This window comes from Hippopotamus amphibius, chromosome 6 (assembly GCF_030028045.1).
Source record: "Hippopotamus amphibius kiboko isolate mHipAmp2 chromosome 6, mHipAmp2.hap2, whole genome shotgun sequence".
Classification (NCBI taxonomy): domain Eukaryota; kingdom Metazoa; phylum Chordata; class Mammalia; order Artiodactyla; family Hippopotamidae; genus Hippopotamus; species Hippopotamus amphibius.
In genome coordinates, this window is record NC_080191.1 from 21339023 (window position 1) to 21365031 (window position 26009).

Below are 26009 nucleotides of genomic sequence, written 5' to 3' on the forward strand. Positions count from 1 at the left end.
GTTTTTAGAGGTCATCTAGTCTAGGGTTCTACCCAATGCAAAAATTTTATTTTTAACAGACCCTACAATCTCCACTTTTATATTCTCAGTTACAAGGGGCTTGCTGTCTTACAGGGTAATCTTTTGTGTTATTAATGGCTCTAATTGTTAGTAATTTTCTTCCTATATTACACAAAAATCTTTCATTCTGCCTTTGTCCTGTGTAGCCATATGTAGCAGGTCTATGCCATGTTCCACATGATAACCTCTAAAATATTTGAAGGCATTATCATTTGTTGCATAATTCCTGTCTAATTAGAACAAGCAATATCTATTCTTTCTCCTGTTCTTTAAAAGCGACAGTGTTCACAAATCCTTCTAGTTTTCATCCTTTTCTTTCCCTTTCCTTTTTTAATATTCTTAAAATATGGTACTTAGGCAGAATATAGCAGCCAATATACAAGTATCAACAGAATTAAATGAGTCCTTTTCTAGACACTATATTTCTCTTATTCAATCTCTCTCTAATATACATTTATAAAATGTTCAGGATGGTTTCTCCAATGTTAACCTGGGTGGTTTTCACAGAATTGGTCCAGTCAATGAACACACAAGCATTAATTAATTATGGGATAAACCAGGCCTATTATTTTAAACATGTTGGCACTACTGGGAACAAGGAGATAGTGAAAGGAGATAGTGATTTTATAAGAATGTTACATATCTGAATGTGTATCTACTTAATATAGGCATGAAAGTATAAACAGCTAAACCAGGAATAATCTAAGAAATTGTAGAAGAAATGCTAATAATAGGTTGAAGGTAAAAATCAAAGGGACAATATCAAAATAAAACAATGAAAACACAAGAGAAAGAAAAACAAATGGAAATAAGAAAAACGCATCATGAAATGCCACACAATCAATCAAATAAAAATATCAGTCAAATTTTGCTAAAATACAAAAGAAGAAATCCAACTTATTACAATAAGACTTAAATACATCAAATAAATACTATAATTATTTTGCTAATAAAATGCAAAATCTGTCAGAATAATAAATGTTACCCCAGATACAGCTGGTAGATAATAATTAAATTCACTATTTTGGCAACCACACAACACTACAGATTTATTGTGCTCTTAATAAAGGAAAATTTATGGCTTTCCCATAGAAACTGTCAAGCCCAGAATGAATCTATAGGTCTATCTAGTCTATATTTGTGAAGCTGACTGATTGAACATAAAAACCTATGACTCTGTGCTTTATTAGGCATCACCTTTTTAGTTATAAGATATTTTGAACCTATATTCTGTCATTCAATGAATTATCAATCTCCAATGTTTCTGACAATCTCACTTCAACCTAGCACGAAACGTGACACACAGCAGCATTTTAGTGGTTTTTGAATGCAAAATCATGCAAGTTCTTTGTGAACCCACCTAATCAGTCACTACTACCATGTGTCTATCCTTATCCACATGTTATGTAAGACTTTTTTAAACATCTGGCTGAGGTTAAGACAATACGATTATTACATTTTCCTAAGTAACCATATTTAAAATGGATATAATGGCTAGAGCATGACTTGAACTCATGAAGGGCCTTGATATTCTCTGCTTCCCTTTCTAAGTGCCCATAAAGTGTTTATTTAATAATTACAAGTATCACCCCATTATAGGGGAGCAGAACTAGAAGTAAGCACACCAGTTAAAAAGTGATTTCATAGTATTCCAGATGAATAATAACGAAGGCCTAAACTAGACAGGCTTAACAACAGATAGAGGTGTAAAGGAGGGCAAGTTAAATACAATACTGAAGTTACAGAAGTTGAAGGCAAAGTGGTGCCATTACAGAAATAAGAACCAGAGAAACAAGAACAAAGCTATTTTATACCACTGTCTATTATTATTTAGGACTGCTTATGCTCCAAAAGAGGTTGATGTGGTTGAGGCATTTCCAAACAGAATATTTCATAAAAAGATTTATAAAGTTTATACAGAAAAAAATTGACAAATTTATAGAATAGCTATAAGAAACTGTATGTCTGTCACCTCTTTTTTTTTTTTTTTAAACAGATTAGGAAATGTCAGCAAAGGGCATTTTTATGACACTACTGAGGGTCAAGTCTATCAGGAAATAGAATACTGATTCTGTCTGGCCCAGGTAAAATTAGGTCAAGGAGCTTGAGTCTTGAGGGTCTCCTGTGGAGGCAGGGGTGGCTGTGGCTCACCCTGGGGACATAGACACTAGTGGCAGACATATCAGGGAGCATTCATCTGCATGAACTCTCCTGGAGGTTAACCATCTTGGCCCCAAGACCTAGGCCCAATGAATAGCCTGTAGGTTCCAATGCTGGGATGCCTCAGGCCAAACAACAAACTGGGCGGGGACACAGCCCCATCCATCAGCAGACAGGCTGCATAAGGACTTTCTGAGCCCACAGCCACCTCTAGACAAGCTCCTAGACACAGCCCCTCCCACCACAGGCCAAGACCCAGCTCCACCCACCAGTGGGCAGGCACTGGCCCCACCTGCCAGGAAGCCTCTGGAGCAGTGGTCCCCAACATTTTTGGCAGCAGGGACCAGTTTCATGGAAGACAATTTTTCCACAGACAGGAGCAGGGGGTTAGGGGAGGGGAGGGGGATGGTTCAGGTGGTAATGCAAATGACTGGGGGGATGGTTCAGGCAGTAACGTGAGTGATGGGGAGCAATGGGGAGTGGCAGACGAAGCTTTGCTCACTCACCTCCTGTTTTGTATCCCGGTTCCTAACAGGCCACAGACCGCTACTGGGGGATGCTGACCCATGCTCTAGACCAGCCTCATACACCAGGGGGCAGACACCAGAAGCAAGAAAATTTCAAGCAAGACCGAGTCCACAAATGCAGACCAGACACCACCCTGGGACCAGCTGGGTCTGGGCTCTTGGGTGATGAGAGGGGAGTGTACTGCTTGGATGCTTAGGATGTCTCCTACAGAGAGCCACTTCTCCAAGGCTGAGAAACATAACTAACCTACCACATACATAAAAATACAAATATCAACTTAGACAAAATGAGGAGAGAGAGGACTATGTTTCAGAGGAAGGAACAATATAAAACCCCAGAAGAACTAAGTGAAATGGAGATACCCATAAGGTTATCAGCTGATTTTTCAGCAGAAACTCTGCAGACCAGAAGAAAGTGGCACAATATACTTAAAGTGATGAAAGAGAAAAACCTACACCCAAGAATACCCTACCCAGCAAGGCTCTTTGATTTGATAGAGAAATCAAAAGCTTTATAAACAAGCAAAGCCAGAAGAATTCAGCACAACCAAACCAGCTTTACAACAAATGCTAAAGGAACTTCTCTAGGAGGAAAAGAAAAGGTCACAACTAGAAAAAAGAAAATGACAAAATGGAAAAGCTCACTGGTAAAGGCAAATACACAATAAAGGTACGAAATCATCCACACACAAAGCTAGTATGGAGGTTAACAGACAAAAGTAGTAAAATCATCTGTATCCACAATAAGCAGTTAAAGGATACACAAAACAGTTAGACATAAAATATCAAAAACAGTAATCAAAAGAGGAGGAGAGTACAGATATCTAAAATGCATTTGAAATTAGGAGATCAGCTACTCAAAATAAGCACATATGTATAAAAGACTGCCATACAAAAACCTCAAGGTAACCACAAAACAAAAATCTATAGTATAATACAAAAAAAGAAAAAGGAATCCAAACACAACACTAAAGACAGTTATCAAATCACAAGAGAATAAAAGGGGAAAAAAAGACCAACAAAAACAAATCCAAAACAATTAAAATGGCAATAGGAACGTATATATCAATAAATACCTTAAACAAAAATGTGCTAAATGGTCCAACCAAAAGACTCAGACAGGCTGACTGGATATGAAAACAGGACCCATATATACGCTGCCTACAAGAGATTCACTTCAGATCTAGAGACACATACAGACTGAAAGTGAGGGGATAGAAAAAGGTATTCTACACAAATGGAAATCAAAAGCAAGGCAGAGTAGCAATACTTATATCAGACAAAGTAGACTTTAAAATAAAGATGTTAAAAGAGACAAGGACACTGCATAATGATCAAAGGATCAATCCAAGAAGAAGATATAACAATTGCAAATATGTATGTACCCAACATAGAAGCACCTCAATACATAAAGCAAATGTTAACAGGCATAAAAGGAGAAATTGACAGTAACACAATAATACTGGGGGATTTTAACGCCCCACTTTCATCAATGGACAGATCACCCAGACAGGAAAACAATAAGGAAACACAGGCCTTAAATGACACATTAGACCAGATGAACTTAATTGATATTTATAGAGCACTCTATCCAAAAGCAACAGCATACACATTCTTCTCAAGTGAACATGGAACATTTTCCAGGACAGATTACGTACTGGGCCACAAAGCAAGCCCCGGTAAATCTGAGAAACCTGAAATCATGGAAAGCATCTTTTCCAACCAGAATGCTATGAGGCTAAAAATCAACTACAAGAAAAAACTGCAAAAATCACAAACACGTGGAGGTTAAACAATATGTTACTAAACAACCAATGAATCACTGAAGAAAACAAAGAGGAAATCAAAAAAATACCTGGAGTCAAATGAAAATACTATGATCCAAAACCTATGGGATGTAGCAAAAGCAGTTCTAAGAGGGAAGTTTATAATGATACAAGCTTACCTCAGGAAACAAGAAAAATCTCAAATAAACAACCTAATCTTACACCTACAGCAACTAGAGAAAGAAGAACAAACAAAACCCAAAATTAGTAGAAGAAAGCATAAAGAGCAGAGCAGAAATAAAGGAAATAGAGACTTAAAAAACAATAAAAAAGATCAGGGACTTCCTAGGTGGTGCAGAGGTTAAGAATCTGCCTGCCAGTGCAGGGGACAAGGGTTTGATCCCTGCCCCAGGAAGATACCACGTGCTGTGGAGCAACTAAGCCTGGGAGCCACAACTATTGAGCCCATGTGCTGCAACTACTGAAGCCCATGCACCTAGAGCCCATGCTCCGCAACAAGAGAAGCCACCACACTGAGGAGCCTGTGCACCACAATGAAGAGTAGCCCCCACTTGCCGCAGCTAGAGAAAGCCTGTGCACAGCAACGAAGACCCAAGACAGCCAATAAAAAAATTTAAAAAGTAAATTAAAAAAAAAAAAGATCAATGAAACTAAGAAGCTGATTCTTTGAAAAGATAAACAAAATCGATAAATCTTTAGCCAGACTTACCAAGAAAAAAAGGAAGAGGGCCCAAATCAATAAAATCAGAAATGAAAAAGGAGAAGGTAAAACTGACACCACAGAAACTACATGTCAGTAAAATGGACAACTTAAAAGAAATAGAAATAGAAAATATGAGCAGACCAATTACCAGTACTGAAACTGAGTCAGTAATTTAAAAACTCACAACAATAAAAGTCCAGGACCAGATGGCTTCACTGGTGAAATCTACCTAATATTTAGAGAAGAGTTAACACCTATCCTTCTGACACTACTCCAAAAAACTGCAGAGGAAGGAATGCTTTCAAACTCATTCTATGAGGCATCCATCACCCTGATACAATAACCAAAGGCATCACATAAAATTACAGGCCAATATTACTGATGAACATGGATGCAAAAATCCTCAGCAAAATACTTGCAAGCTGACTCCAACAATACATTAAATACCATACACTATGATCAAGTGAGATTTATCCCAGGGATGCAAGGACTTTTCAATATCTGCAAATCAATCAATGTGATATAACACATAAATTAAACAATAAAAATCTCATAGATGCAGAAAAAGCTTTTGATAAAATTCAACATCCATTTATGATAAAAACTCTCCAGAAAGTGGGCATAGAGGAAACATACCTCAACATAATAAAGGCTATATATGACAAACCCACACCTAACATCACATTAAATGGTTAAAAGCTGAAAGCATTTCCTCTAAGATCAGGAAAAAGACAAGGATGCCCACTCCTGCCACTTTTATTCAACATAGTTTTGAAGTCCTAGCCACAGCAATCAGAAGAAAAAGAAATAAAAGGAATTCAAATTGGAAGAGAAGTAAAACTGTTTGCAGATAACTTGATGCTATACATAGAAAATCCTAAAGACGCCACCAAAAAAACTACTAGAGGCCATCAATGAATTTGGTAAAGTTGCTGGATACAAAATTAATATACAGAAATCTGTTGCATTTCTATATGCTAACAATGAAATATCAGAAAGAGAAACTGAGGAAACAGTCCCATTTACCACTGCATAAAAAAGAATAAAATACCTACGTATAAGCCTACTTAAAGGGGCAAAAGATCTATACTCCAAAAACTGTATGACACCGATGAAGGAAATTAAAGAGGACACAAACAGATGGAAAACTACACTGCATTCTTGGACTGAAAGAATCAATGTTGTTAAAAATGACTATACTATTCAAAGCAATCTACAGATTCAATGCAATCCCGATCAAATTACCAATGATTTTTTTCAGAGAACTGGAATAAAAAATTTTAAAATTTGTATGGCAACACAAAAAGACTCCAAATAGCCAAAACAATGTTGGCAAGGAAGAACAGAGCTGGAGGAATCATGCTCCCTGACTTCAGACTATACTACAAAACTACAGTTATCCAAGCAGTATGGGTCCAGAAATAAACTTGTGCACTTAAGGTCAATTAATCTACAACAAAGAAGGCAAGAATATACAACAGAGCAAAGACCATCTCTTCAACAAGTGGTGCTGGGAAAACTGGACAGCTACATGTAAAAGAATGAAATTAGAACATTCTATACACTTCTACAAAAATAAACTCAAAATTGATCAAAGACCTAAATGTTAAGACTGAATACTATAAAATTCCTAGAGGAAAACATAAGCAGAACAGTCTCTGACATAAACTGCAGCAAGATTTTCTTGGATCTGTCTGCTAGAATAATGGAAATAAAAACAAAAATAAACAAATGGGACCTAACTAAACTTAAAAGCTTTTGCATAGCAAAGGAAACCACAAACAAAAAGACAATCTATGGAATGGAAGAAAACATTTGCAAATGATGTGACCGATAAGCTCTTAATTTCCAAAATATACAGACAGCTCAAGTAGCTTAATATAAAAACAAAAACAAACAAAAACAATCCAATCAAAAAATGGGCAGAAGACCTAAATAGACATTTCTTCAAAGAAGACATACAGGCGCATGAAAAAAACATGCTCGATATTGCTAATTATTAGACAAATGCAAATCAAAACTAAAATAAGTATCACCTCATAGCAGTCAGAATGTCTGTCATTAAAAACTACAAATAACAAACGCGGAAGAGGGTGTGGAGAGAATGGAACCCTCCTACACTGTTGGCCTGAGGATGTAGACTGGTGTAGCCACTATGGGGAACAGTATGGAGGTTCCTTAAAAAACTAAAACAAACAAACAAAGAACAAAACAAAACTAAAAAAAGAGCTACCATGTGATTCTGCAATCCTTCTCCTGGACATATATCTGGAGAAAACTCTACTTTGAAAAGATACATGCACCACAATGTTCACAGCAGCACTGCCTCATACCAAGACATGGAAGCAACCTAATGTCAACTGACAGATGAATGGGGAAAGAAGATGTGGGAGATAAGTCAGACAGAGAAAGACAAATATCATATAATACCATGTATATGTGGAATCTAAAACATGATACAAATGAATTTATTTACAAAACAAAGACTCACAGACACAGAAAACAAACTTATGGTTACCAAAGGGGATAGTGTTGGGGAGGGGGGCAGAGATAAATTAGGAATTTTGGATTAACATATACACACTAGTTTATATAAAATGGATAAACAACAAGGGCCTACTGTATAGCACAGGGAACTATATGCAATATCTCGTATCAGTCTATAATGGAAAATAATATGAAAAAGAATAAATTATATATATATTTTACAATTATAATAAAATTATATAAATTATGTATTATATATATAAATTATACATATAAAATAATATATATAAATTATATATAAAAGAATATATAAGAAAAGAATTAATCACTTTGCTATACACCTGAAACTAACACAATATTGTAAACTATAAAAAAAAAAGGTTAAATGTAAAAAGAAAAAAAAAAACCCAAAACCACACTGCCATCTTATTCATTTTTTTTTCATTTTCTCTGAGAAATGTAACAATATCAGTGACTGCTTCTGACATTCATTCATTCATTCATTCACTCACATTTAACTCCTCTGACCTAAACAGACCTAGAAGCCATTCCTTGTCTTCAAGCTGACTCTATATTTGTTGCTCTGACCCATTATAGTTTAACTCTCAGAGGGCACTGTTTTTTCCTAAAATTCCAAGAAAAGGAGGTACTTCTATTTTGCCCTATTTATGGCCCACATGTTAGTACTGTATATATAAATAGATGATTTCTAAGTTTGGTTTACGGGAAGACCGCAAATTGGAGCAAGGCAGTCAAAAGACACAAACTTCCAGTTATAAGATAAATAGGTACTAGAGATATAAAATACAACACGATGACTAGAGTTACCACTGCTGTATAATATATATGAAAGTTAAGAGAGTAAATCCTAAAAGTTCTCATCACAAAGAGAAAAAAATTTTTTTCCATCTTTTTATTGTATTTATATGAGATGATGGATGTTAACTAAACCTACTGTGGTTATCATTTCACAATCTATATAATCAAACCTTTACGCTCTACATCGAAAATTCACACAGTGGTATATGTCAATTTTATCTTATTAACAATGGAAAAAAATAAAGTTATGTTAATCTTTTTAAATGTACCAAAATTTTATTTTGCTTGGAACATGATGTTTATGTACTATTTAAAAGAGATTTCAAAGAAGTCAATTTAGTTTATAAGGTACTTTTATTATGAAAAATAGTAAGAAATAATTTCTGACTAAAGAACAGTGATAATGACAAAAGGAAGTCTTTAAAGCAACTGAAATAACTAAAAAGTTACCTCTTTTTGGCACAATGTTCTTCAATATTGCTGTCCCATCTCTGAGACATCACCAAACTAAGTTCCATTTCTTCTTTTTCAATTTGTGGTTCATTTTCTTCATCATCACTATTTTGAGGATTTTTACTGTTTCCAAAGGAACGACATGATGATGGCATCCTATTTCTTCCCCCCTGATATCCGTCATTTTCCAAACCAGCAAGAAGATGTACCAGAGCCTCATCAGGACTACTGTCCACTATAAAACAAGTGAAGCATCACCAACAAATACCTTAAATTTTCTAACTAACTCAACAATTCGGATCAATTGTATATAAAATAAGAATCACAGATATTGGCAAAGGCTGAAAGAATACAGCTTGTACAAAGATTTATATATCAGTGTAGTTCTTCCATTAAAGTGTGATCCTTGGACCACATGCATTAGAAATGATTTTGTGCCCTTATTAAAAAGAAAATTCCCAGATACCACCTCACATCTACTGAATTAGAATTTCTGAGGTAGGCCCCAGGAATTGCATGTTAACAAGCTGCTCAATCTCTTACTGCACAAGTAAGGCTGAGGAGGACTAAACCAAATATAATCACAAGTGATCAAAATAAACATAAAACATATAATAAATATATGAATTAATACTAAGAAAGTGGCTTAAAAATGATACATATGAACACCTTATCCCTCACTTAAGCTTTATTTAGCTCACAGGATAGTCAAACAAAACCTGTAGTTGAAAAACACAAAACAGCTTTAAAAGTGATTAGTAACATTACATAAAATCCTTGAAGACCACTGAGATATCACATCATATTCACTAGGGTTGCTGAAATCAAAGACAGATAACGAGTGTTGCCAAGGATGTGTAGAAATTGGAGCCCTCATACACTGTTAGTCAAATTGTAAAATGGTGCAGTTGCTTTGGGAAAGAAAAGTTTGGCAGTTCCTCAAAATGTTAAACATTGAGTTACTGGGCGACCCAGTAATTTCACTCCTAGGCATATACCTAAGAGAAGTTAAAACATATGTCCATATGAAAACTATACATGAATTACTCACAATAGCCAAAAAAGTGGAAACAACCCAAATATTCATCAACTGAAGGACAGAAAAATGAAATATAGTATATATCCATATGATGCAACATTATTCAGTAGTAAACAGGAATGCAGTACTTATAGATACCTCAATATGAATGAATCTTGAAAACATTATGCTAAGTGAAAGAATCAAGAAACAAAAGGTTATATGATTCCATTTATATGAAATGCCCAAAATAGGTAAATTCAGCAAAAGAGAAAATAGATTAGAGGTTGCCAGAGGCTGACAGGAGGGCAAAAATGTGAAATGATTACAAATGGGTATGGGGTTTCTTTTTAGGGTGATAAAAATGTCCTGGAATTAGATAGTGGAAATGGTTGCATAAATACATGAAATGCTAAAAACCACTGAACTGTATATGGTAGAAAGTGAGTTTTACAGTATGTGAATTATATCCCAATAAAAGCCATTGTTAAAAAAAAAAAAAGATCATAAAGATGCAGGTTTGTTCTAATCTAGTACACAACCTTCTTCTCTGTAAAATGGGATAATATAGTTCCCATTTACTGAACTATTAAGTTTCAGGTTTCCTTTGTTGACTGAAGGAACTGGTTCAATCATGCTACCAAATATAAGGCAAAATTGAAGATATTTGCTTATAAGAGCCATTTTGACAAAAATCCATTTCTTAAACCTAGAACTGCAGTTTATTTTTCCTGCCTCATACCTTAAAAAAGGTATTAGCAAATGACTTATAGATATTTGACTCTCAGATCTTTGACTAACATTGGGATTGTATTTTTGTAATCTTACACAAGGTGGAATTATATCAGCTGATGATACATTATATTTGCCCAATATAATAAAATAAGGATACATCTCTCCCTCTCCAATTTCTTTAACTGTTTTATTATAATTAAAATATAATTTGAGTATATACATATTTATTTACTCAGATAGAGAAATAAAACATTTAGATTATAAACTTCAAATTAATTTTTAAATGTGGTTTTGGGATCATTTCTTTCTACATATGTCATGTCATTCATTTAAAAAAGAAAAAAAGTTACCTACTTCCATACAAAATGTTCTTGAAATATGACTGCGTACAATAACTTTGGTATTGTCCCTAGTCATTCAACTAATCTTCCACTCACATGAAAATGTAAATAACAGAAAGGACGCTATAGTGAGGTAGGATAACATTTGATGCCAAACCCCATTTGATACAGTAAGAATGGAAAAACAGAAAGTGAGCAAGAAACATAAAATCACTATATCAAGCAAAACAAGAGGCATGAAGTTCAATGATATCTCACTTTTTACAATGAAAACTTAAATTTCTGAAAAAGATGTCAGTAATTTAGACTAAATTATTGACATGAAATCTAGCAAATGATTTATCATATTAATGAAAATGCATTTACAGAGATGCAAAGATACTCAGAAATAACTATCAATGTTCTATGCTAGTCAAAAATTAATGGCTTGAAAGGGAAATTTCTGATACTTACCAAGAAAGTAATATCAATTATGGTATTTTATTAATGTACTTAACTTTGGAGAGTTTTAATTCAAAATAAGCACATTTCCCCTTAAAGCAATACGGTTTTCTTCCAAACAAGGTGAAGTTAAAAAAAAAAATTATTTTCTTTCACAACTGTTTTTCAGAAAAAGCTGTGTAGAAAACAAAAAAGAAGCTACTACATCTCAATGCAAGATTTCATTTTTATACTGAGCAAGAATTTATTGAACATGCAATATTAACCTCTTCAAATTAAAGAAAAAAGAATCACGAGACATACACACTTTTGTTGATTTAAGATACTGAAAATTTATGGCAGAGTTGTTACTTACAGAAAATTGGTGACTCACTCAGTCTTTGGGTCAAAGGCTGAAAAGTCTGACTGTTTTCTATGAGGTTCAAAATTGCTTCTTCATTAATAAGAGCTTCCTCTACTTTGTGTCCAGTATGACCTTAAGAGGACAAAGAATACAAAAACATTAAAGTAAATGACCTAAATCTGAAATTTACTGTTTAGAATTTGTGTAAATTAGGAAACATTACAATGTAAACCTATTTAAAATTTGAAGTGTTAGCAATATATATTAAATAAAGACATAATAATACTTAATGAAAGCCATGGGACTATCTAACCAGTCACATAAAGTAATTAAAAAACAAAATAAAACAAAACCCTGAAACTGTGAATCACTAAATATTTACAATCTCTTTAGCTTCTAAATCCTACCTACTGTGTACAGTTATTAAACTCTGATAAAAATCACTGAACATTAAAATTTGTAAAACCAGTTCTTAGAGGGAAGTTCATAGTGATATAGGCCTTCCTTAACAAAAAAGAAAAAGCTGAAGTAAACAATCTAACCCCCCACCTAAAAGAATTAGAAAAAGAACAAACAAAACCTAAAGTCAGCAGAAGGAAAGAATTAAAGATAAGAGAGGAAATAAATAAAATAGAGATTTAAAAAAATAGAAAAAAATCAATAAAACCAAAAGCTGAGGGACTTCCCTGATGGTCCAGTGGTAAAGAATCTGCCTTCCAATGCAGGGAATGCAGGTTTGATCCCTGGTCAGGAAACTAAGATCCCACATGCCATGGGGCAACTAAGCCTGTGCACCACAACTACTGAGCCTCAACTAGAGAGCCTGCATGCTGCAAACTACAGAGCCTACATGCTCTGGAACCTGGAGCCCAAGCGCTACAACTAGAAAAGAGAAAAAACTTGCATGCCACAAAGAAGAGCCCAAGCACCACACCAAAGGATCCCACATGCCTCAACGAAGATTCTGCATGCCACAACTAAGACCCGACACAGCCAGAAATAAGTAAATAAATTAAAATATACATATATATATTTTAAAAAAAAGCTAATTCTTTGGAAAGGTAAACAAAATTGCCAAACCTCTGGCCACGCTCACCAAGAAAAAAAGAGAGAAGACCCAAATAAACAAAATAAGAAATCAAAGAGGAGAAATCTGATACTGAAGAAATACAAAAAAATTAGACAATACTATGAACACTTAGACAAGCTGGAAGAAATGGACAACTTTATAGAAACATACAGCCCTCCAAAACTGAAACAAGAAGAAACAGATAACTTGAACAGGCCAACCAATCACTAGAAGTGAAACAGAATCTGTAATAAAAAGAACTTATACCAATGCTTCTCAGACTCTTCCAAAAGACTGAAGAGGAAGGAACACTCCCAAAGACATTCTATGAAGCCATCATTACCCTCATAACAAAACTATACAAAGACACTACCAAAAAAGAAAATTGCAGGCCAACATCTTTGATGAATATAGATGCAAAAATTCTCAATAAAATATTAGCAAACTGCATCCAACAACACATAAAAAAGATCATACACCACAACCAAGCTGGTTCAACATATGCAAATCAATCAATATGATACACCATATCAACAAAAGACAAAAACCACATGATCATTTCAGTAAATGTAGAAAAAGTATCTGATAAAATTCAACATCCATTCTATATGAAAGCTGGTATAGAGGGAACATATCTCAACATAACAAAAGCTATTTATGACAAATCCACAGCCAATGTAATACTCAATGATGAAAAGCTGAAAGCCTTCTTGCTAAAATCTGGAACAATACAATGATTCCACTCTCACCATTTCTCTTCAACACAGTACTGGAAGCCCTAGCAACAGCAATCAGATAAGAAAAAGAAATAAAAGGTATTCAAATTGGTAGGGAAGAGGTAAAATTGTCATTATATGTGGATGACATGATACTATATATAGAAAACCCTAAAGATCCACACAAAAACTACTAGAACTAATAAACAAATATACCAAGGTAGCAGGATACAAGATTAACATACAGAAATTGGTTGCATTTCTTTACACTAAACAATGAATATCAAAAAGGGAATGTAAACAAACAGTCCCTTTTAAAATCACATCAAAAAAAAATACTTAAGAATAAACATCACCAAGGAGTTGAAATATTTTTATGTTGAGAACTATTGACACAATACATTAATAAAGGAAACTGAAGACGACTCAAAGAAATGAAAAGATACCCCATGCTCTTGGATTGGAAAAATTACCATTTTTAAAATGGCTATACTACCCAAAGCAATATACAGATTTAATGCAATACCTATCAAAATACCCATGACATTTTTTACAGAACTAGAACAAATATTCCTAAAATTTATATGGAATCATAAAAGACCCAGAACTGCCAAAGCAATCCTGAGGGAAAAAAAAAAACAAAACAGGAGGCATAACCCTCCCAGACTTCTGACAGTACTACAAAGTTACAGTAGTCAAAACAGTGTGGTATTGGCACAAAAACAGACATATAGATCAATGGAACAGAACAGAGAGCCCAGATAAACCCACACACATATGGACAATTAATCTTCAACAAAGGAGGCAAGAACATACGATAGGGAAAAGATAGACTCTTCAGCAAGTGGTGTTGGGAAAGTTGGACAGCCACATGTAAATCAATGAAGCTAGAATACACCCTCACACCATACACAAAAATAAACTGAAAATGGCTTAAAAACTTAAATATAAGACATCACACCACAAAACTCCTAGAAGAGAACATAGACAAAACATTCTCTGACATAAATTGTAGCAATGTTTTCTTAGGACAGTCTCCCACAGCAATAGAAATAAAAGCAAAAATAAACAAATGGGACCTAATCAAACATAAGCTTTTGCACAGCAAAGGAAATCATAAACAAAACGAAAAGGCAACCCAAAGAATGGGAGAAAATATTAGTAAATGATGTGACTAACAAGGACTTAATTTCCAAAATATACAAACACCTTCTACAATTCAGTAACAAAAAAGCAAACATCCCAAATGAAAAATGGGCAGAAGACCTAAACAAGCATTTCTCTAAAGAAGACACACAGACAGCCAATAGGCACATGAAAAGAGCTCAACATCACTAATTATTAGAGAAATACAAATCAAAACTACAATGAAGTACAACCTCACACCAGTCAGAATGGCCATCATTAAAAAGTTTACAAATAATGAATGCTGGAGAGGGTGCAGAAAAAAGGGAACCCTGCTATACTGCTACACTGTTGGTGGGAATGTAAATTGGTGCAGCCACCACAGAAAATAGTATGGAGGTTCCTCAAAAAACTAAAAATAGAGTTGCCATATGATCCAGCAAACCCATTCCTGGGCACATACCCAGACAAAACTATAATTCAAAAAGATACATGCACCCCTATGTTCATAGACACACTACTCACAATAGACATGGAAACAACCTAAATGTCCATCGACAGATGAATGGATAAAGATGTGATACACACACACACACACACACACTGGACTGTTACTCTGCCATTAAAAAGAATGAAATGCCATTTTCAGCAACATGGATGGACCTAGAGATTATCATAATAAGTAAAGTAAGTCAGAAAGAGAAAGACAAATACCATATGATATCACTTTATATGTGGAATCTAAAATATGACACAAATGAACTTATCTATGAAAAGAAACAGACTCACAGATATAGAGAACAGACTTGTGGTTGCCGGGGGAGTGGGGGTAGGATTGGGGGTTTATGATTAGCAGATGCAAACTATTATACATAGGATAAACAACAAGGTCCTACTATAAAGCACCGGGAACTATATTCAATATCCTGTAATAAACCATAATAGAAAAGAATATGAAAAAGAATGTATGTATAATGGAGTCACTTTGCTGTACAGCAGAAATTACACACAACAGTAAATCAACTACACTTCAATAAAATTTTTTAAAAAATTTCATCACTTATAAAAAACAAAATAAAATTTATAAAACAAAAAAAACTGATTTGAATAAAATTCTTCTATAGTTTAAAATTTTTAAATAATTCATTTTACATTAACTTACTATTTCTCAAAATCTTTATTCATGATTTAAAAATATGTCTTTCACCATGTGATTTTTATAGAAGGTCTAATGTGCAGAGGGATTACATAATTTTTATAAGATAAAATGAATCTCATAATCTAATCAAAGGGAGAGGAGAATAAAAAGCACATAGTAGGAAAAAAAGACTAGAGCAAAACATGGCAAGCAGTTATAAGAAAGCTAACTGGAAACAGTTCAATTTTTCTGCTTCTGATATTCAGCTTTAAAACTAAGTGTTTTCAACAGTTTTTAAAAGAGAGTTAGAAGCTTCAAGAAGAAATATTTTTAACACATCCCTGGACACAGCTGGGCTAATAGAGTGTTTAGTCAAAACGAAAGAACAAATAAAAAAACTACAAAAAAAACAGGTCATCCCAAAACAAAAAGAGATCAGTGAAAACACAATCTTGCTCTAAAACTAACAATAAAATAGACAAGATCGGCAAGAATGATCCCAACAAAATAGAAGGCATAAACATTAGAAATAAAAGGGGAAATGCCAAAGGTAAAAGAGACATGGTAAAAGTAATACTATGGACAATCTTACACCAAAAATATGGAAAAATAGATGAAATGGATAATTTCTTAGGAAAAATTGATATAAACTCTGATTCAAACAGAAATAGAAAACTTGAGTAGACCTGTAACAATTAAAGAAGCTGAATTAGTTTAAAATCCAATCCCTTTACTTCCCATTCCGCTCTCTCTTCCCCCACCACGTAAAATCAACCCACAAAAAAACTATGTAAATTTAGATGGTTTTACAGATGAGATCTATCAAATCTCTAAGAAACAGATTATATCAATCTAATAAAAACTCTTGAAACGGACTTCCTAGGTGGCGCAGTGGTAAAGAATCCGCCTGCCAATGCAGGGGATACGGGTTCGAGCCCTGCCCTGGGAAGATTCCACATGCCATGGAGCAACTAAGCCCATGTGCCACAACTATTAAAAAAAAAAAAAAAAAAAAAAAGAACTCTTGAAAGGAGAGTTAAAAAAATAGGAAAAGCTCCACAACGCATTTAATGGGACAAAGTATGGATCCTTCTCAATTACTGAAAAAAAAATTTAAAATTCTAAACAAAATATCAGCAAAGTGAATATACCAACATTAAAAAAAAAAAAACACTGTATTATGACAAAGAAGGATTTGTTTTAGGAGTGCAAAGACAGTTTAACATTAGATACATTAACATTATTCATGTAACTACCATATTAACAGAGTAAAAGAGAAACACTGATTATGTCAATAAATTCAGAAAAAAAATTGGTAAAATTTAATATCCATTCATGATTTAAAAAAACCCAAACTTCCTAGCAAGCAAGAAACAGAAGAGATAATAAACTGATTAAAATCTATCTACCAACATCCTGTAGTAAAATTCATACTTAATTATAAAATATAAAAGCATTTCCTTTAGGGACTTCCCTGGTGGCACAGTGGTTAAGAATCCACTTGCCAATGCAGGGGACATGGGTTCAAGCCCTGGGCCAGGAAGATCCCACATGCTTCAGAGCAACTAAAGCAATGCACCACAACTACTGAGCCTGCACTCTAAAGCCGTCAAGCCACAACTACTGATCCCACACACCTAAAGCCCGTGCTCTGCAACAAGAGAAGCCACTGTAATGAGAAGCCCACGCTCCTCAATGAAGGGTAGCCTCCACTCGCCACAACTAGAGAAAGCCCCCGTGCAGCAAAGACCCAACGCAGCCCCCCCCCAAAAAAAGAAAGAAAAAAAAGCATTCCCTTTATTTTTATTTATTTTCTATAAATTTATTTATTATTTATTTATTGGCTGTGTTGGGTCTTCGTTGCTGCACACAGGCTTTCTCCAGTTGTGGGGAGTGGGGGCTACTCTTCGTTGTGGTGCACGGGCTTCTCACTGTGCTGGCTTCTCTTGTTGTGGAGCACAGGCTCTAGGCGTGTGGGCTTCAGTAGTTGCAGCACATGGGCTTAATAGTTGTGGCTCACAGGGTCCAGAGCATAGGCTCAGTACTTGTGGCATACGGGCTTAGTTGCTCCACGGCATGTGGGATATTCCTGGAGCAGGGATTGAACCTGTGTTCCTTGCATTGGCAGGTGGATTCTTAACCACCGCACCACCTAGGAAGCCCAGCATTCCCTTTAAAGCCAGGAAAAACACTTTTTTCATATCTACTTAACATGACAGTAGAGTTCTTAAGCAGTGAATTAAAACATTAAAAAAGAAAAACTATAAGGATGGGAAGGGAAGTAATAAAGTTATTTTCTGGTGATGACTCCATACACAGAAAATCCAATGGAAAAGACATATCAGCACTAATGAAAGTTGTTGGGTATAAGACTGACACACAGGTCAGTGAAGTTCCTAATACCAGCAATTAGAAGATGTAATTTTTGAAAGATAAACTTACAACTACAATAATTATAAGGCACCTGGAGTATATCTAACAAAAGATATAAAATAATTTTACCAGAAAAATTGCAAAACTTTACTGAAAGACATGAAAGAAGACCAAGTAAACTGAGAAATATATCATGTTCATAAATGAGATAATTTGGTATATAGAAAGATTTTAAATGTTTCTAAATCAGTCTATAAACTCAATAAATTTCTAATAAAATCTCAAAAGGGTTCTTTCAAGAAACAAAACAATCTGATCTTAAAATTAACATGGGAGAGCTTTTTTAAAAGATCAAGGGTAAATAAGATAATTCTGAAGCTAAACAGGGAAGATCTGCTCCTGATATATATCAATATTCACAAAGTAACAGTAATTACAACAGTATGATATTAACATGGGAGAACACAACTGAGGTTGGGGAACTTAGTTGGGAAAAAAAAACTTTTCATTAAATATGTTGGAACCACTAGCTCTTTATATCTAGAAAAATAAATAACAATAAGATCCTTACTATATACCCAAGTAAAATGTCAGATGAATTGAAACCTACATGCAAAAAACCAAACTGTAAGCACACATAAGCCTTAAGGATGAAATCTTTCATTACAGCAGGATAGGGAAGGAATTGTAAAGCAAGTATAAAAACCAAACAGTAAAGGAAAAAAACTGTTAAATATAATGTTAAAATTGAAGACACATAAAACACTTTAAAAAAAAAAGGGAAAAAAATGGGGGGAAAAGCTAAAAAAAAATTTGTGGAGACTTTAAAGTACAAGTCTAGATGAGGAGAAAATATCTCTACAATAAATATAACTGACAAAGGCTTGATATCTAGAAAATATGAGGAATTCCTAAAAAAAATAAGAAAAAGACTACTAATCCAATTAGAAAATGAGCAAAAAACATGAATAAGCAATTCTCAGATACAGAGAACCAAATGCTCAAACTTATTAGTAATCAGGAAATACAGATTAAACTAAGGAGATTTAGATTTCAAAGAATGAGAATGGCAAAAAATTTTTTACTTCTTACACTATCAAATATTGTTCAGGATGTAGGGAATTATAAGCTCTAACAAATCGTGGGAATATAAACTTAGGTACAATCATTTTATAGAGCAACTTCGTAATACTGGCTTTACTACCAAATGCGATAGTTTTATTGTTAACATACCTCAAAATCTGAAAAATTGAGCACTAAAATTGAGCTTATAAGGAAAATACAAGGCTAAGACAAAACTTAAGCAACTCTGTAATGAGAACACTAATAAAATCACTGGTACCCGAGGAAATAAACTGCTCAGTCAGGCAGCCAGCTCAGTGTGGCTGGAGGCTATCATAGTAGATATTAAAAATGCACAAAAAATAATAGTATGGAAATTCTGGGCACATTTTGATTAGGATGGGGCTCGCAGATGCTAAGACAAAGCAAATGGAAGTAGAGCTCTGAGCCAGAAGGCTGCCATTACAGTATTCAGGAGAGGGTACAACCTGCCATAAGTCACAGAGGGCACAATGCTAGGATGCAACTCTAGGGAAGGAGGAAGCCCTGGATGGGTATAAGTGCTCATTTCTAGTTGTTTAATACAGTTAAAAGAGCTCCTGCTGCCAATGCAGCAGTAAAAAGAGTGCTCTTCTTTTCCTACTGAAGGCTGCTATTTTTTCTTCCTGCTATTCTGGCTCCTCTTGCCTGGAAAAACTGTATGCAAAACAACGTGACTTCTGAGTAAAACTTTCATTATTCTCTTATTTACCAATCATGTATAAGCTAACTGTATTACAAAAACCCTGTTAGAATAGATGCTATCTAGGGAGAGTATAATACGTACACCCTAAGACACGGTAAATTACACTTCTATATGTCTTCTGTAGAGACACTTGCACATGACCACAGGGTAACAAATGTAACACTGTTAATAACAGTGCAAAAGTGAAAACCATCTAATAATTGTAGAGAAACAGATAAACTTGTTTTAGTCTTATGAAAGAATGCTAATCAGCAGCTAAAATGAATGACCTAGAAACATGCAAGAACGAGGATAGATTTCAAAGTTATTACTGCTGACACAAAAGATACTCAACATCATTATTAATGAGGGAAATGATAATTAAACCATAATGAGATGCCATTTCAAACATTCTAGGATAGCTTTTATAAAAAAAGACAGATAAGAACAAGTGTTAGTGAGAATGTGGGGTTTCTGGAAGCCTCATATACTGCTGGTGGGAATGTAAAACAGTGCAGTCACTTTGGAAAACAGTTTGGCAGTTTATTAAAAATTAAACACAAATTTATCAAACAACCCAGCAATTCTCTTCCTTGGTATCTACTCAAGAAAAATGAAAATACATATCCATACAAAGACATAAATGTTCAGAGCAGCATTATTCTTAAGGGCCAAAACGTGAAAACAACTCAAATATTTATCAACTGATGAATGAATCAATAAAATATATCAGTACAATGCAATACTATTAGGCAATAAAATGGAATGAAATACTGCTAGAGATTCTACAATATGGATGAACCTGAAAACATTATGCTAAATGAAAGAAGCAAGGCACAAAAGATCACATATTGTATGATTCCATTTACAAGATATATCCAGAAAAGGCAAATCTTGAGAGACATGAAAGTAGATTAGTGGTTACTTGGGGTTAGAGGGGAAACAGGTGTGAATTTAAAAAAAGGCACACAAAGAATCTTCTGAGGGAAAGGGACCGTTCTAAAATTGAATTATGGAGATGTTAGTATGACTCAGTAAACTTAATATAAATCACTGAATTATACACTTAAATTGAGTGAATTTTGTTATATAAATTATACCCCAATTATATTGTTAAAACATATAATGCTCCCATCATCAAGCTGATCTCCTTTTGTTATACAGCAACTTCCCACTAGCTATCTATTTAGAGGGCCATGACAGGGAGGGGGGGAGGGAGTCGCGGGAGGGAGGGGATATGCGGATATATGTATAAATACAGCTGATTCACTTTGGCGTACCTCAAAAACTGGTACAAGAGTGTAAAGCAATTATATTCCAATAAAGAGCTTAAAAAATATATATATATATAAAATGCTGAATGAAAAAAGCAAATTACTTAATCAATGCCAAGTAGGACACCATTTATGTAAAATCTAAAACCTAAAATAACAGTATATGTTGTGGATATACACATATAAGAAATATAAAATCATAATATGGTTAACAGTTTGTACCAACTTCAGAATAGTGCATACTTCTAGAGATGAAGAAAAGGTAAACGAATGGGAAACAGGTTTTTACTACATCAATGATGTTTACTTCTTAGGAAAATAAAAAAAATTAGTGAACTCAATCAAATACTAGTATCTCAGTGCTAGATACACAGGATGTCTGTTATGGTATTTTCTGTATACTTGAAAGAAAACCTCACCTTTGCTCAACTCTGTGTCTTTGTGGACTTCTACCATATTAGCCGGTGTACACTGAAGAATTTCAGGGGACAGAACCTCGGAGTGCAATGTTAACTCAGCAGAGAACTCCTGGGATCCATCGCTGTAGTCCACAGATCCTGATAATGTTCTGCTTAATTAAAACATATCCTTTATAACAAACTACAGAACAAAGCAATAAAATTAGTTCTGAAATCTATAATAAATAATCACTTACACAGAGAAATCATTCTGTTTGAGAATTTCCTGAAGTCTCTTCTGAAATTTTTTTTCACTTTCTGTTGCTGGCACAAACCTGCGATCTTTGAATTTTAAAAGTGCATTAAAAAAATGTAGACAAGCAAATGAAGGAAATATTTTCCTTTTTCCTAGAGTAGCTTTTAAAATGGTAGCAATTTCCTATCCCTGACACATATAACACCACCTAAAAGTTGTCCTATTATAAATCAAACAAAAGAGAAATGGTTGTTATTGAAGCTATGCAATTAAAGCACTTAAAGTCAGCTCAAGATTAAGTTCTATAACTTAAATCTAAAACGGAAAAACATTATTCTCTACCTATATATGTATCATACACCCTGAACCTAGAAATTTTCCCTCTATAAAATATTTCTATTTTAAAACATTCAAAACTTATCAAAGGATTTTTACTAAGAGATTACAATACAAATTTTAATTGGACTTCAGTATAGGCTTAACACTGTATTTCAAATACATTTGACTTTTGAATTATGTTTTCTATTCTTTTACCTTTATTTAAAAATTTTTGTTGTATCCATGGCATTATTTAAGCCCCCTCAAATTCTTTTTGAATGTACCAGGGTTTAGTAAAAAATAAAATGAGTATTTTCCTCAGCGATGTACAAGGTAATCAAAGTCAGAATTTATATGACATACCCAGAAAATAATATGGGGGCAGAATTTCATGGGTTACATTTTCAAAGTGTAATGAATTAAACAAACTGTTTCTAAGCTGGGATTCATGCTCTTCTGTAAGTATTCAATAGCTCATTTGGAAATACAAAAGGTTAAAACATATTAGAAAGTGAAAAAGCAGAAAAAGGTACAGTGGAAACCAAGGCCAATGAAGATGTCAATTTCTTATGAGAAGTGACACTCTGGAGTTATAGAATTATGGTTCAGAGCAATGAGAATAGGGAAAATTGAGAGAGAAAATCTATATAGAAAACTACTAAAGGTAGCTTGAAAAGCAAAATCTAATGTCAAGGTAAAAACTCAATGGCTTAAACTTTTCCATTAAAATATCCAGTTAAAAATCATCAGAACACTACTAGGTTTATACCTTGTGATTCGGGTTGACTAATTTGAGAAGTTTCATTTCTGTTTCTTCGCCGTTGCTTTTCATCTTCCCATATGGCCTGTAGACCAGGGTTTCCACCAATTTGAGCTGTAATCACAATAATACTTCAATACTACAAGGGTCAAAGTGAAAAATACTAGCTTAAAAAAAAAGAAATCCATACTTAACAAAAAAAAATCTTTTAAGAAAAACAATTACCTACTTTGTGTGATAAAACAGACAAATTATTCCAACCTACATTTACTACATTACTCCTTTTTCAGTTTTCCTATTAGTTCCCAAAAACCCAGCAAGTAATTAAGATTCAAACATTTTATGATAGCCAACAGACCTAAAAGTCCCCTCCCTGTTATATAACCTGAAAATAAAAAATTAAAAGGCAGAGCATAGTAAATTCTTTTATAATGGCTAGTTTATTTACTGTCACACGTACTTTAGGTTCATATTTATGTAAACTCACATTAATGAAAGCATAAATGAAAAAATAATGACTATCTCGTCAGAGGTACAGAAAAAAATCTTCATAACGTTTTACATCCTCTCCTTAACTAATTTCACTTTCCTAGTAATGTTTTCTTCCTTACTTTTTCTATTCTTTGGTCATGGATTTTTAAAAATAAAAACATATATTAAGAATAACTGTGTTATGGAAATCTAAAACACGAGTTGTTTTGAAACTGTGGGAATTTGAGGCAGTATTGCAGAATTATAAAAGGATCAGTGTTTCAAATATTCTCGTAATAAAAGCATTATAGTTCCAAAAAAAAAAGAATAACTATGTATACCTTCAATGTCCAACCGATTTAAGATATCAGCAGCTACAGCATCCACTTCTAATTCACAAGTACTCCGTGGTTCAACACCTTCCAGTATTAAAGAGCTGTATTAAAGAAGTATCAGAAGACACAATAATTACATAAGAGAAAATTTTCTTAAGATTTTTCTTAATTTTTCATGTTTAGGTGGTAATCAGAAAAGCCAGTGATATATTAATTCACAATTATTCATGACATAATTGATATTCTGTGCATATACAAAGGAAAACAGGAAGAAAAACATACAAACTTGACAATTTTACTGAGATCCTCTTGGAGTCTATTTTACACATTTTGGTTCATTATATTTTATACAAAAAGAATGTACAATGTTTTAGCATGTGGGTCATATCCAGGGCAGAATGAGATAACATAGCAGAGGGACAACAGAGGGGACACGCCAAAAACCATGCACATAGGCAATTATTTGCCCAGAGGCATCTATCTTAGCAATCATAGATGGTTTTTAAAAATGAGGAGGGAATATGTAACAAGAGATGTGGGGAAGTGAGCATTTCGATAAGTGGGCCCTGCCTTCAACCACTGCTGAGCTGGGGAATGCTTTAAAATTTTCCATAACTACAGAATTGAGGGACTACATGAGTCCAACTGTAGGATCATAACTAGCAAAAGAGGTGACACCATGAGGTGATTACTTTTTATAAGAACTACAGCAAACTATTCCCCACTAATGCTCTTTGACTCAAAAGCATTTTTGTTTTTCATCAGAGCCACAAGAAAGATTTAAGAAGACACCATATAAATGTCCCTGCTTGATAGCATAAACATAAGACAACTAGCATGGATCCTAGTTTACTCATTCCAAAATTCAGATCTCCGACCAATACGGACATCAAATGAAAAGGAGAGAACTTTTACTAGAAAGTGAGTGATGAAAGATTTCATTAATATTTGAAATATTTAAAAATGTTTTAATAGAAACATATTAACAAAACCTCATTTTCCACTGTCTATACATAAGGAATAGGTGTTTGAATAGAAATTTTGAGAACCATTAGAGATTAATTTGTTAAACCACAGAACTTTTACAACTTTTATATATATATACACACATATACATATACACACATATAGTCACAACACACACATATAGAGAAGGGACATTGATAGAGAAGGGACATACTAGTCAATCCATCATAACATATCCATCCTTTTAACTTTCAGAAAAAGTAATTCTCAATATAGCTTGTCTTCTTTACCCATATATAACAAAATCAGTTATGCCATGAATTAAAGTACTAGATAAAATAGTTTTTGGCCAACAGTTTTCTCCTTTACACTAAAAAGTTTCACAGCTTTGGAAGAATCATACTATAAATTTGAAGGGTAAATTTTCCTGGAGTAGAACACTTGTGACAAAGGAGGGAAAGGATAACATTAAAAAATGCAATCTCATAGTGGAAATTTACAACTATTTCTGGCCCTTTTTAGAAACTACTTCAGACATTCAGAATAGGAGGTGTTCCTAGGGAAAGGAAGTAGTTTTCAGAATTAAAAATTTGCTTCCAGTAAATAGGCAAGGTGTGAGTAAGAAATATGAGTCAGCAAATACATATAGGCCATTCATTTTAGTCACGGAAAGTAGATAAGCAATACAATGGTAATTAGACAACTGTGCCTCTCTGAACATTTCTGTTCATAGCTTAATACAACAGAGCTACTAATTACAATCATTGAGGGTGGAGCTCAGACTTCTACAATTTAAAAAAATCTCTTCAGATCATTCTGATAGACAGCCAAGTTGAGATTACTACAGAGTCGACTTTTATGAATTCAACACTCTGGCAAATGACCTTGAAGGTCCATGATATGTGGTAATTTACAAAGAGCTAGCAGGTAAGGTTAGAGCTGCTAACTCAGCACTCATATCTCACTATGAGTTTGTTGCTCTCTATTTGTTATGGCCCTTGAAATAATGTTTGTGAAGGGATATAAAACAATTTGGGATTAAGAAAAAACAAACATAAAAAGGTACCCAGAGGAAGGTGCTAGCATTGGGGATAAAAATGAGACTAAAAAATTTAAGAGTACTGATTTGACAAAAATGTTTGACATTATG

General features: G+C 34.0%; 1 protein-coding gene across 8 annotated transcripts in view; it reads right to left on the reverse strand.

Annotated features, from left to right (window-relative positions):
* REV3L (REV3 like, DNA directed polymerase zeta catalytic subunit) overlaps positions 1 to 26009 on the reverse strand; it is a 176626-nt gene that overhangs the window by 82814 nt on the left and 67803 nt on the right. For all 8 annotated transcript variants that reach the window (XR_009054327.1, XM_057739215.1, XM_057739216.1 and 5 more), the window contains 6 exons: positions 23900 to 23994; positions 23097 to 23201; positions 22011 to 22095; positions 21775 to 21923; positions 11887 to 12006; positions 8994 to 9231 (listed from right to left, as the gene is read on the reverse strand). Coding sequence is in view for 7 of the 8 variants with exons in the window: in XM_057739215.1 (XP_057595198.1) it covers positions 8994 to 9231; positions 11887 to 12006; positions 21775 to 21923; positions 22011 to 22095; positions 23097 to 23201; positions 23900 to 23994 (792 nt within the window). In the remaining variant the exon portion in view is untranslated. The remainder of the gene's footprint in view (positions 1 to 8993; positions 9232 to 11886; positions 12007 to 21774; positions 21924 to 22010; positions 22096 to 23096; positions 23202 to 23899; positions 23995 to 26009) is intronic.